The sequence below is a fragment of the Sapajus apella genome, unplaced genomic scaffold (genome assembly GCF_009761245.1).
Source record: "Sapajus apella isolate SASKATOON/1434 unplaced genomic scaffold, GSC_monkey_1.0 scaffold2, whole genome shotgun sequence".
NCBI lineage: Eukaryota > Metazoa > Chordata > Mammalia > Primates > Cebidae > Sapajus > Sapajus apella.
The window spans coordinates 10,589,197-10,601,940 of NW_022436942.1; the positions used below are offsets into that span (position 1 = coordinate 10,589,197).

A 12,744-nucleotide genomic window follows, 5' to 3' on the forward strand; every position below is an offset into this window, starting at 1 on the left:
AAAAAAAAAAAAAAAAAAAAAAAAAATAGAGAACAGAAAGTAGAGAAAATCAATGAAAGCAAAAGTTAGTCCTTTTAAAAAGATCAAAATTCATAAACTTTTAGCTAAACAAGAAAAAAAGAGACTCGAATTATTAAAATCGGGAATGAAACATAGGCTTTGCTACCAACCTTATAGAAATGTTAAAAACCATAAAGAAATACTATGATCAACTGTATGTCAGAAAATTTAAAAAACATAAATGGGCAAATTTCTAGAGAAAAACTGTCAAAACTGACTCAAGAAGAAATAGAAAATCTAGATATATCTATAACAAGAGATTTAATTAGTAACTTTAAAACTTCCCACAAAGAAAAGCCCAGGGCCAGATTAATTAAAAGAAGAATTAACACCAATTCTTCACAAATTCTTCCAAAATAGAAGAGAAGGGAACACTTCTCAGCTCATTCTATGTGGTCACTACTACTCTGATACCAAAACCAAACAAAAGCATCACAAGAAAAAAAACTACAGACCAATATCTTTCATAAATATAGATGCAAAAGTACCCAACAAAAACCAGCAAGCCGTATCCAGCAGCACACAAAAGGACTGTATACTATAACCAAGTGAGATTTACTCCAAGGATGCAAGATTGGTTTAACATCCAGAAATTACCACACTGCACCAGTACAATAAACGACAAAACTCAATACAGAGAAAGGATTCGATGAAATTCAACATCGCTTCATACACAACAACCTAGGAACAAAAGAGAATTTCTTCATCTCAATAAAGGACTTCAAAGAAAGATTTACAGCAAACACAGTTAATGGTGGAAGATTTAATGCTTTCTCCCTAATATGACAAGACAAGGATATTCACTCTTGCCACTTCTATTCAACAGTGTACTAGAGGTTCTAACCAGGGCATTTACCAAGAAAATGAAATTAAAGGCCTACAGATTAAAAAGGAAGAACTAAAGGCATCTCTATTTGCAGATGATATGATCTCTTATACAGAAAATCCTAAGGAATCCACTAAAAACCTACTGTAACCTAACAAGTTGAGCAAGGTTGGAAGATACAAGATCAACATATAAAAATCAACTGCATTTCTATGTAGTATCAGTAACAAACCAAAATAAATTAAGAAAATAATTCTGTTTACAATAGGATCAAAAAGAATAAAATACTTTGAAATAAATTTAACAAAAAGCATTGTAAATTTAATAAAAGAAATATAAAAACTTATACTCTGAAAACTACAAAGAATTAAAGAAGAACCAAGCATGGTGGCTCACACCTGTAATCCCAGCACTTCAGGAGATTGAGGTGGGAAGATCACCTGAGTCCAGGAGTGCAAGATGAGCCTGGGCAACATGGTGAACCCCACATGCAAAAAATATAAAAATTAGCCAGGTGAGATGGTGTAGGCCTGCAGTCCCAGCTACAAGTGGGGTTGAGGTGCGAGGACTGCTTGAGCCCAGGAGGTAGGGGCTGCAGTGAGCTATGACTCCACCACTGCACTCCAGCCTGTCTTTCCTAAATAAATGGAATGACATCTGTGTTCATGAATCACAAGATTTAATACTGTTAAATGGCAATAGTTCCAAAATCTGTAGGTTTAAGACACCCCTCAACAAAATCCCAGTTTACTTCTTTGCAGAAACTGACAAGCAGATCCTAAAATTTATAAGGAACTGTAAGGACCTATAATAGCCAAAACGAACTTAAAAAAGAAGAATAAAGTTGAAGGACTCACACTTCTTAATTTCAAAACTTTCTACAAAGTTACAATAATAAAGACAATAAGGGTGCTGGCATTAGGATAGATGCATGGGCCGGGTGCAGTGGCTCATGCCTGTAATCCCAGCACTTTGGGAGACCAAGGTAGGTGGATTACCTGAGGTCAGGAGTTCGAGACCAGTCTGGCCAATGTAGTGAAACCCCATCTCGACTAAAAATACAAAAAATTAGCTGGGCGTGGTGGTGGTGGGCACCTGTAATCCCAGCTACTCAGGAGGCTGAAGTGTAAGAATTGCTTGAGCTCAGGAGGCGGAGTGCACCATTGCACTCCAGCCTGGGTGACAGTGAGACTCCATCTCAAAAAAAAAAAAAAAAAAAAAAAAAAGATACATGAATCAATATGAATCAATTGAATATAACTGAAAATCCATAAATAAACCCTCACATTTATAGTCAACTAATTTTTCACAAGGGTACCCAGACAATTCTATGGGGAAAGAATAATCTCTTCAATAAATGGAGCTGAGCAATTGAATTGTCACATGCCAAAAAAATAAAGTGGGATCCCTACGTCATACCATATACAAAAATTAACTAAAAGTGAATCAAAGATATAAGTGTAAGAGCCAAAACTTTTAAATTATTAGAAGAAAAATTTGTAGTAAATCATCATGACTTTGGATAGGCAATGGTTTCTTGGATATAACACCAAAAGCACAAGCAGCAGCAACAACAAAAAAAGATACACTGGTCATCATCAGAATTTAAAACCTGCACCTTAAAGGACACTTATTTGTCCATTTTCACACTACTATAAAGAGCTACTGAGTAATTTATAAAGAAAATAGGTTTAGTGGACTTACAGTTCCGCATGGCTGGGCAGGCCTCAGGAAACCACAATCATGGCAAAAGATAAAGGAGAAGCAAGCAGTTTCTTTACAAGGTGGCAGGAGAAGCGGGGTAGGAGTGTCATACTTTAAAACCATCAGCTCTCATGAGAACTCACTATCACCAGAACAGCATGGAGGAAACCATCCCCATGAATCACATCCCACCAGGTCCCTTCCTCAACACGTGGGGATTACAATTTGAGATGACATTTGGGTGGGGACACAGATCCAAACCTTATCAGATACCATCAAGATAATTAAAATTCACAGAATGGGCGAAAAATTTTGCAAATTATGTTTCTGATAATGTACTTATATGTTGAAAATATAAGGAATTCTTATATTATGTGATGGTTAATATTAGGTGTCAACTTAACTAGATTGAGGGACACCTGGACGGCCGATGAAGCACTGTTCCCAGGTGTGTCTGTGAGGATGTTGCTGGAGGAGATTGATAATTGAGTCAGTGGACTGCGAGAGGAACACCTACCTCAGTGTGGGTGGGCACCATTCAGTTGGCTGCCGGCGAGGCTAGAACACAGCAGGTGGACGAAGGGTGATAAGCAGCGTGCTTGCTGAGTCTGCTCCCTCTCTTTTTTCCTGTGCTGTGCAGAATGCTTGACTTCCTCTTCTCCTGCTCTTGGACACCAGACTCCAGGTTTTTCCACATTTGGACTCTGGGACTTGCACCAGTGGCCTCCCAGGGGCTCTCAGACCTTTGGCCTCAGACTGAGGGGAGCACTGTCAGTGTCCCTGGTTTTGAGGCTTTTAAACTTGGACTGAGCCATGCTACCAGGACTTCTCTCCTTCCCCAGCTTGCAGATGGCCTATCATGGGACTCTGCTTTCCAATCATGTGAGCCAATTCTGTCTAATTGTGATGGTTAATACTGAGTGTCAACTTGTTGAAGAATGCAAAGTATTGATCCTGGGTGTGTCTGTGAGGGTGTTGCCAAAGGAGATTAACATTTGAGTTAGTGGGCTGGGGAAGGCAGACCCATCCTTAATCTGGTGGGCACAATTTAATCAGCTGCCAGCAAATATAAAGCAGACAAAGAAACGTGAAAAGGTGAAACTGGCCTAGCCTCCCAGCCTACATCTTTCTCTCATGTTGCATGCTTCCTGCCCTCAAACATCGGATTCCAGGTTCTTTACTTTTGAGACTCAGACAGGCTCTCCTTGCTCCTCAGGCTTCAGACATCCTATTGTGGGACCTTGTGATTGTGTAAGTTAATACTTAATCATACACACACACACACACACACACACACACACACACACACACACGTATATACACACACACACGCACACATGTGTGCGTGTGTGTGTGTCCTATTAGTTCTATCCCTCTAGGGAACTTTGACTAAGACACTAATACATTCCCTCTTATATCCATATATATCCTATTGGTTCCGTCCCTCTGGAGAGCCCTCACAGATTTCAGTGATAAAAAAAAAAAAATCCAACTTAAAAGTGTGCAAAATATCTGAATATACATTTCTCCAGAGGATAAATGGTCAATACACACATGAAAGCCATTTAATATCATTAGCCATAAGAAAAATGCAAATCAAAACCACAATGAAGTACCACTTCATACCCACTAGGATGGTTATAATCAAGAAGTCAGATGATAACAAACGTTGGAGAGAACAGGGAGCAACTGGAACTCTCATACACTGCTGGTGAGAATATAAATTGGTGCAGCTGGTTTGGAAAAAGTATGGCAGTGCCTCAAATGTTAAACATAGAGTTACCATATGACCCATCAATTCTACTCCTAGTTACATACCCAAAAGAAGGGAAAGCATATGTCCACATAAAAACTTATACACGGATGTTCACACCAGCATTTCCTAATAGCCAAAAATTGGAAAATCACCCAAATAAATGTCCATCAACTGATGAATGGATAAATTCAATGTTCTGTATCCATACACTGGGATATTATTTGGCAATAAAAGAGACAAAGCATTGACACATTACTGGTACAACATGAATGGAGTGTGAAAACATTATGCTAGTCAAATAAGTCAGGAACAAAGAACCACATGTCTGGAATAGGCAAGTCTATTGGGACTAGATAGATCAGGTTACCTAGGGATGGGGGAAGTCAGGGGATTACTGTTAAGGAGTGTGAGATTTTTGGGGGGATATAAAAATGTTCCAGGCTGGGCATGCTGGCTCACACTTACAATCCTAACACTTTAGGAGGCCAAGGTGGGAGGATCACGAGCTCAGGAGTTTGAGACCAACCTGGGCAACATAGTGAGACCTCATCTCTATTATTTAAAAAAAAAAGTTCTAAAATTGATTATAATAGTTGTCCAATTTGGTGAATATACTAAAAGCTGCCAAACTGTAAACTTAAAATGGGTGAAATATATGTGAATTATATCTCAATAAAGCTATTAACCATTTATGCCTGAGGTGGCAATTTTTTTGAATTTTTGCAGTCAGACCTTGGCAATGACCGTGAGCAGTAGGATATAAATAACTCCATGTTTAGTGTTCCAGTAATGGAACACTAGGCATAAATGAGCTAACAGTTACATTTTTCTTCTTGACTTTTTCTTTTACCATTTAACATACATAAAAATTTAAAAATCAAATCATTCTGAGAGGCAAAAAAAAATTCCTAAGTGGAACATATTCAAAACAATGTACTCCCAACTCAAAAAGCATTTCCAAGGAAAAGTCCCAGGCATGCTGGGTCCCATGCAGCGGTGATGGAGTGAGCAGTTGCTTTGTAAAATGACCACATTACAACATCCTGAGAGGTGTGTCAATAATATCAACAGATGCAATTACAGCTTTTCTTTGCCACTGCTTCAACCCATTGGCAAAGATAACACACAATGATCATCAAAGTTACTACAGCATTATCCTAAAAATAAAGCACGTTTTAATGTACATAATTTGTTTTTTTTTTTTGAGACAGAGTCTCACTCTGTTGCCCAGGCTGGAGTGCAGTGGTGCGATCTCTGCTCACTGCAAACTCCTCCGCTGGGGTTCAAGTGATTTTCCTGCCTCAGCCTCCTGAGTAGCTAGGATTGCAGGCGTGTACCACCATGCCTAGCTAATTTTTGCATTTTTAGTAGAAATGTGGTTTCACCATGTGGGTCAGGCTGGTCTCCAACTCTTGACCTCAGGTGATCCACTTGCCCTGGCCTCCCAAAATGCTGGGATTACAGGTGTGAGCCACCACACCTTGCCTAATATACATAATTTTATAAAAATATATATGTATGTAAAATATCTAATCTCTTCACTTATGTCCCGTGCTACCAGTTCTCATGATGACAAATGCTGAAATCATTAATATTTTCTTTGATTAAATGGATTTAAAACATTTGCTAACACAAATACCTTAAAACTCCAGTTATAGGCTTCTTTTTTCATCTTGATACTTTGAAGCGACAATGTTCATCGTGTCTTGAATAGAAAAATATAGTTACTTTGAGCAATTTGAAATAAAACTAAGTTTCTTGATGATCTGCGGGCTTGAAAAGTTGCCTGGGAATTAAATTATTCAGTCTCAAATTCTGAAGTCTGGAAGACACTTGTGGAGATTCTCCCACCTGTTAAAACAATTAAAATAATAAAGTTAATTTTGTAAAAATATAGTCAGTCTACCCTATGTACTTCTATTCCCTCTGCTTGAGAAGAAATAATACACTTTTCCCAACTCTTGAAAGACTTGAGCAACCAAAGCAATTGGCTGTCAGCTCCTTGTAGGATCACATCTGCTTTGCTCATAATGCTTTGTGGTATCTCCAGCACCCAGCTCTGGGTCTGGCATCTAGAAGTGACTATGTACTAAATAAGTAGGTGTGTCTAACTTCTAAAGGTGTAGACGGGGCCCACTACATAGCAGCCCAGTTCAAAATTAAAATGATGGCCCCTTGTTCAAACTTAAGAATTTTAAGATGGTGATTACAGAACACTTTTTATTTTAAAGTGTGGGGCCCTTCTAAGCCCAGAGTCCTGGAGGACTGCCCACACTGCCTGCCCATGAAGCCAGCTCTGCATGTGTAAGATGAAACACTGCAATGACACAGTCATATTCTTCGTGTTATTGATGCTTCTGAGGCAGAAGTCAGTGGGCCAGTGTGGTCATGATGAAGTTTCACCACCACAGAAAAATGAGAAAAGTAAGCACAACTCAATTTTAGGAAAAAGGTCTTTCTTTGGAATTGCCTCTCTTTTCTGCTCATGTCAAAAGTCTTATTCCAGGACCTCTGCAAGAGATGGCAGGTTTAATTTCAGAAAAAGATGTTTTCCTGAGATGGAAATTCCATCAAAGAGTTGATCTGGGGTACAGAATGGAACATAGAATCAGTAGGGATTCTACTCTCCAAGAGAGGGGAAAAAAAGGGAATTTCCCCCTGCACCCTTGACTACGTCCACTTTAATCACTTTTCCCACAAAACCTATCCCTCAGCCTGTTTTATCAATCTGGTTCATGGTGCCTGGATCCACCCACCTGTATGCCTGGGCCGAAGCTTAGGAGTGATCCTCAGACCCAACCCCACCTATATCCAACTGATCAGTAAGTCCCATCAGCTCTATCCTTAGCATCTCTTCTCCATCCCCACTGCTACTACCTAACATTAGAGCCTCCTCATTTTATCCAGGCCAATGAAATAATCTTTTAGCTGGGAAGTCATTCCCTACTCTTTCCCTAACCATCATCATCCACTAAACCTCAGTCAACATCACCTTCGTAAATTTCAATTCACAGGGCACTTAAAATGCTTCTACTGTTCTCCATTGTAATCAGAAGAATGTATGACTTCTTCAGAAGACCCCGTGTCCATCCTCCTGCCTTTTCCTGTCTGCAGCCCATCCTCTCACTGCACCCTGTGCTCCAGCCATGCTGTTCTTCACCTGCAGTCTTCTAATGTGCCAGGACTCTACACACTGTGCCCTGTGTCAAACTGACTCTTAGAGAACCTTTTCCCTGTGCCATATCCATTTGGGGACGGAGGATATAAGTATTCCCCGCTTACAACTCAGCCTGGTTCTGGCAAGTGACACCAGCACTTTCTCCCCTGAGTTCCTTCTGTGGCCCCTTTTTACCTTTAAGCCTTGGAAACTTAAAGATTCAACCAAACAAGTCTGCTGCCAGACTTGGTATTAAAGCAATTCTTACGCTTCTGTTGGAACTACATTTGGAAATGACTTATAATCCCACTTTTTTTTTTTAACACAAAATCCATTACCCATATTGGATCCTCTAACTCGTAATACCAGAAAACAAATGCCATTGGGTTATTCCTAAACCCAGAATAGGTCTCAATAGAAGTTTGCTTCCCTTATAAACCTTCAGAAGGATCTTTTACTGCCTTAAAAGTGATTCCAAAAGGAATTGTCAAAGTAAAGGGGGGCACTACAAGAATAAAAGTATGACTTTCAGTACAACCTGAAAGAACAATACTCAGAAGGTCTGATTTTTTTTTAAAGTTTCATCACCATATATTCATGACTCATATTTTGATCACTATTTTTGAGGCATTACCATGTTATCAGCTGGTACCAAAGGTTCTAGCAGATCAAAAGTGATACACTGTCCTCAAGAAGCTTTATTTACAGAGTCAAACAAGTTTACTGCAAGTGCAGTACAGAAAAGGTGTGCTGCCCTCTTACAGGAGTTCAGAGAAAGACAAGCCTTCAGGAACAACACAGAAACTAAGCTGGATTCTAATAATAAGAGAGAGAGGATGGGACGAGGTGATCAGCTTTGAATTACTTTATCTTCCCTCTGCTATATATACCTAACAACGTACTACACCCATTCCTTCTGGTTGCAATGGAAGAAGGGTCCTCTGTCCCTCATCCTGTCTCAGGGCAACCCCTCTACTTATTCTCTTGGTTTTTCCCATCTTACCCACTTCAGGACTCCAATTCTGCAATTAACCTCTCTCTCTGAATCATGAATTTCTCATTCTCCATTGGACCATTCTAGCAGCACACTAACATGCCTTTATATACCCATCCAAAGTCAACAAACCAATACAGTTTTCCTTGACCACAGTCCTCTATTCAGATACAATCATCTTTTGCTTTTTTCAGCAGCCCTCTTCAAAACCTGCCTCCACTGCTTACTCCACCTTTTCGGCTCCCATTTTCTCACCAGGCCCCTCAGATCAGCCTTTTGTCCCCTCCCCACAACCCTGGTTTTCCTTCTATCACACTCACACTCCTTTTTAGTTCCTCCTCCTCTGCAGGATCTCTAAAAGCTGGGAATACCCCAGATTTCTGTCATCAGGCCTTCTCCTCTATCTGCAGCCTCTCCTGAAATTAACTCAACTAGTCATTTCAATGTCACTACATGCCAATGACTCCCACGTGGACCTTTGCTACCCTACTCCCTGCTGAGGCTCTAAACTCCTCTACCAACCACTGACTCATTCAACAAGTCCATGTACATTTCCAATTAGCACCTTAAACAACAGCATGCCACAAGAGAATGCTTCCTTTCCCGAAAAGAGTTCTCACATCTTTCCCATCTCAGGAAACGGCACTGCTATTCTCCAAACTGCTTTGGCCAGAAATCCAGGAATCATCCTGGATTACTTTCCTTTACCTCATCACATCTAATCAGCAAACCATCCAGACTCCAAACACCGATCACCAACCCTGCTCTTTTACTAGGCTCTCCCCAGGATGACCTCCTACTGGTCCCTTCGCTTCCCTTTCACTTTCCACAGCTCCCTCTCCACGGGAGCCAGAGGGATTGTTTGTTTTTGAGACAGGGTCTCATTCTGTCGCCCAGGCTGGAGTGCAGGGTACCATCACGGCTCACCACAGCCTCGACCTCCTGGGGTCAGGTGATCCTCCCACCTCAGTCTTCTGAGTAGCTAAGACAACAGGTACCTGCTACCACCCCCAGCTAATTACTTTTGCATTTCTGGTAGGGATGAGGTTTTGTCGTGTTGCCCAGGCTGGTCTTAAACTCCTGGGCTCAAGTTATCTGCCTGCCCTGGCCTCCCAAAGTGCTAAGATTACAGGTGTGAGCCACCACACCTGGCCTTACTTTTCCTTTTTTTTTTTGAGACAGGATCGTGGTCTGTCATCCATGCTGGAATGGGATGTCACAATCACAGCTCACCGGAGACTGGAACTCCTGGGATGAAGCAATCTTCCTATCTTAGCTTCCCGAGTAGCTGGGACTACAGATACGTGCTACCACGTTCAGCTAATTTTTTACTATTTTTGTAGAGATGGAGTCTCACTATATTGCCCAGGTTGGTCTCAAACTCCTGGGCTCAAGCAATCCTCCTGCCTGGCTCCCGAAAGTGTTTGAATTTAAAGTGTGAGCCACCACACCCAGAAGGGTTGTGGTTTTGTTTTTGTTTTTCAGACAGGCTCTTGCTCTGTTCCCCAGGCTGGAGTACAGTGGTGCAATCACAGCTCACAGCAGCCTCAACCTCTCAGGCTTAAGTGATCCTCCCACATCAGCCTCCTGAGTAGCTGGGACTATAGGTGCATGCTAACATGCCCAGCTAACTTTTCTATTTTTAGTAGAGATGGGAGTTCACCATATTACCCAGGCTGGTCTCAAACTCCTGGGCTCAGGCAATCCTCTCATTCCAAAGTGCTGGAATTACAGGTATGAGCCACTATGCCTGGCTGGGCCTATGTTTAAACAGACATTAGATGATATCACACCACTGCTTCCAGCCGTCCAATGAATTCCCAATGCAAGCAGAATAAAATCCCAACTCCTTCCCGTGGCCCTGCCCATCTCTCCAACACCAGCACCTGCACCCTCTTCCTGGCTCACTAGCCACATTCGCCTGCCTTCCTCTGTTTGTTGTTGTTGTTGTTTTGAGATGGAGTTTCACTCTTGCTGCCCAGCTGGAGTGCAAAGGCACGATCTTGGCTCACTGCAACCTCTGCCCCCAGGTTTAAGCAGTTCTCCCGCCTCAGCCTCCTGAGTAGCTGGGATTATAAGTGCCTACCACCACATCCAGCTAATTTTTTGCATTTTTAGTAGAGACGGGGATTGACCATGTTGGCCAGGCTGGTCTCGAACTCCTAACCTCAGGTAATCCTGACCTCAGGTGATCCACCTGGCTCGGCCTCCCAAAGTGCTGGGATTACAGGCATGAGCCACTGGGCCCAGCCAACCTGCCTTCCTCTTTGAATAAAATCCTTCCCTTTCCAGGCTTTACATTATCTACATCCTCAGAGGCCACCCTGCTGGGTCCTTGGTAACATTCAGTGCTCAGCTCACATGTCACCTTTTTAGGGAGGCATGACCTGGTCAAAATAGCACCTCCTGCCCGCCGTACCCGCTGCCATTCCCTATGTCATTGCCTTGTTTTTCATTTTCATAGACTCTTGATCTGAAATTTGATTTTCTCTTGTATTTATTGCTTATGCTGGACTGCAATATCCACGAAGCCAGGAACTGGTGTGCTTTCCTCCCTAACATTTAGATGTTAAATAAACACCAGTGACTGGCAGGTGTTTATTTTTCGAATTTTTTGCTAAATGTTTTTTTTTTTTCAAATGCTGAATGAGAAGAGACAGAAAAGGGCATTCAAGATGAGTGACACAGCAAGAGTCAAAAGGAAGATGAAAGTGTTTGATTCATTTTAGTGAGCTGAAGATACTAGCTTGACAAAAGCAGAAAAAGAATACTGGGAAATGAAATGATGTCGAGAAAACTGGAATCAAACTGAGAAAGGTCTCAAATGCCAAGCTAAATAGCCTAGAATTTATGTTGTAGGGACTTGGGAGCCACTGAAGCTTTTGAACAAAGGAGTGAATCTTAGCGGACACCTGAAGCCTTGGATAGTACCAGACCCAAATGTGTTGGGTTTTCCTATACATGCATACCTATAATAAAGGTTAATTTATAAATCAGTAACAGTAAAAGATTAGCAACAGTAACGTACAAAATAAAGCAATTAAGCAAAATAAGGGTGACTTGATACAAACACTGCAATACTGAGACAGTCACTCCAATAACTAAGATGGTGGCAAGTGACTAATGGGTGGGGAGTGTCCACAGTGTGAACACACTGGACAAAGGGAGGAGTCATGGAATGAGGTGGTGTGAGATTTCATCACACTGCCCAGAACGGCATGCAAATCAAAATTGACAAATTTTTTTGTGTGTGGAATTTTCCATTTAATATTTTTGGACCACAGCTGACTATGGGTAACTGAAACTGTGGAAAGTAGAACCACAGAAAAGTGGGGAACTGCTGCATTATGAGAATAAGAATAAGAAAGGGGAGGGCAGCCAGGTCACCAGTCATCCAAGAAGAGAGTAGAGTGAAAGCAAGCCGAGTTCATGGTGATTCTAAGATTTTAAGCCATGTAACTAGGAAGATGGTGATGGAAACAGGAAAACTAGAAGAGACAGTAAGATGCTGGGCTGTGGTTCCACAAAGTCATTCTCTGGGAACAAAGACACAGCTTAGGCAGTTGGTTCATTAACTCCTCCTCAGTGCCAGAGCACTCAGCGAATCACCACATTACTGACATAGCTGGCTGTCTCCACCATGACAATCAGTGTGAGAGTAAGAACTGTCACTTTCTTATCTCGCACTACTGATGCCTGGAATGTTACTACATTCAAAATTTCATCAGCCGAATCACTGGTGCCAGAGAGATGGCTGAAACTGAGAATGAGTCATTTCCCAAAGTAAAAAAGAACTGAGCTTTGGGAGATGTCTTTAGTTAGAGGCTGGGACAGAAAAAGGAGTAAGGAAATTAAGGGGAGATGAGACAGTGAGATAAGGGAAATTTGACAGAAATGAGACAAACAGTTCCTTTTAAAGCCAACAGCACAATGCAACACTAATAAAAGCACACAGTCATTTATAAGCACACTGAAGTTAGCAATATTTAAATAAAACTTGGGCACATGTAAACATCACTCCTACCATACGAATTTTGTTTGGACTTTCATCATCATTCAAGCCACAGGTCCTTTTGGATGCTCTCGATTTTGATAAATCATCATCTGTATCCTCTCCGTCAGGTGAAGAAAATTGCCATCTTTCAGCAAAGGTGAGTGTCCTCTCATCAAGTGAAGAGGCCTCACTCCAGGTGACATCATTTGTCACAGTGTGGTCTGTGACTACAGGGAGTAGAGATGCTGACGGT

General features: G+C 41.5%; 1 protein-coding gene across 1 annotated transcript in view; it reads right to left on the reverse strand.

The window, feature by feature from the left end:
- Positions 1-6,009: 6,009 nt before the first annotated feature.
- HELB (DNA helicase B) overlaps positions 6,010-12,744 on the reverse strand; it is a 36,395-nt gene continuing 29,660 nt past the window's right edge. Inside the window, exons 12-13 of the mRNA XM_032286778.1 lie at positions 12,522-12,743; positions 6,010-6,197 (exon numbers count right to left, since the gene is read on the reverse strand). Of these exons, the coding sequence (XP_032142669.1) occupies positions 6,096-6,197; positions 12,522-12,743 (324 nt within the window). The 3' untranslated portion in view covers positions 6,010-6,095. The remainder of the gene's footprint in view (positions 6,198-12,521; position 12,744) is intronic.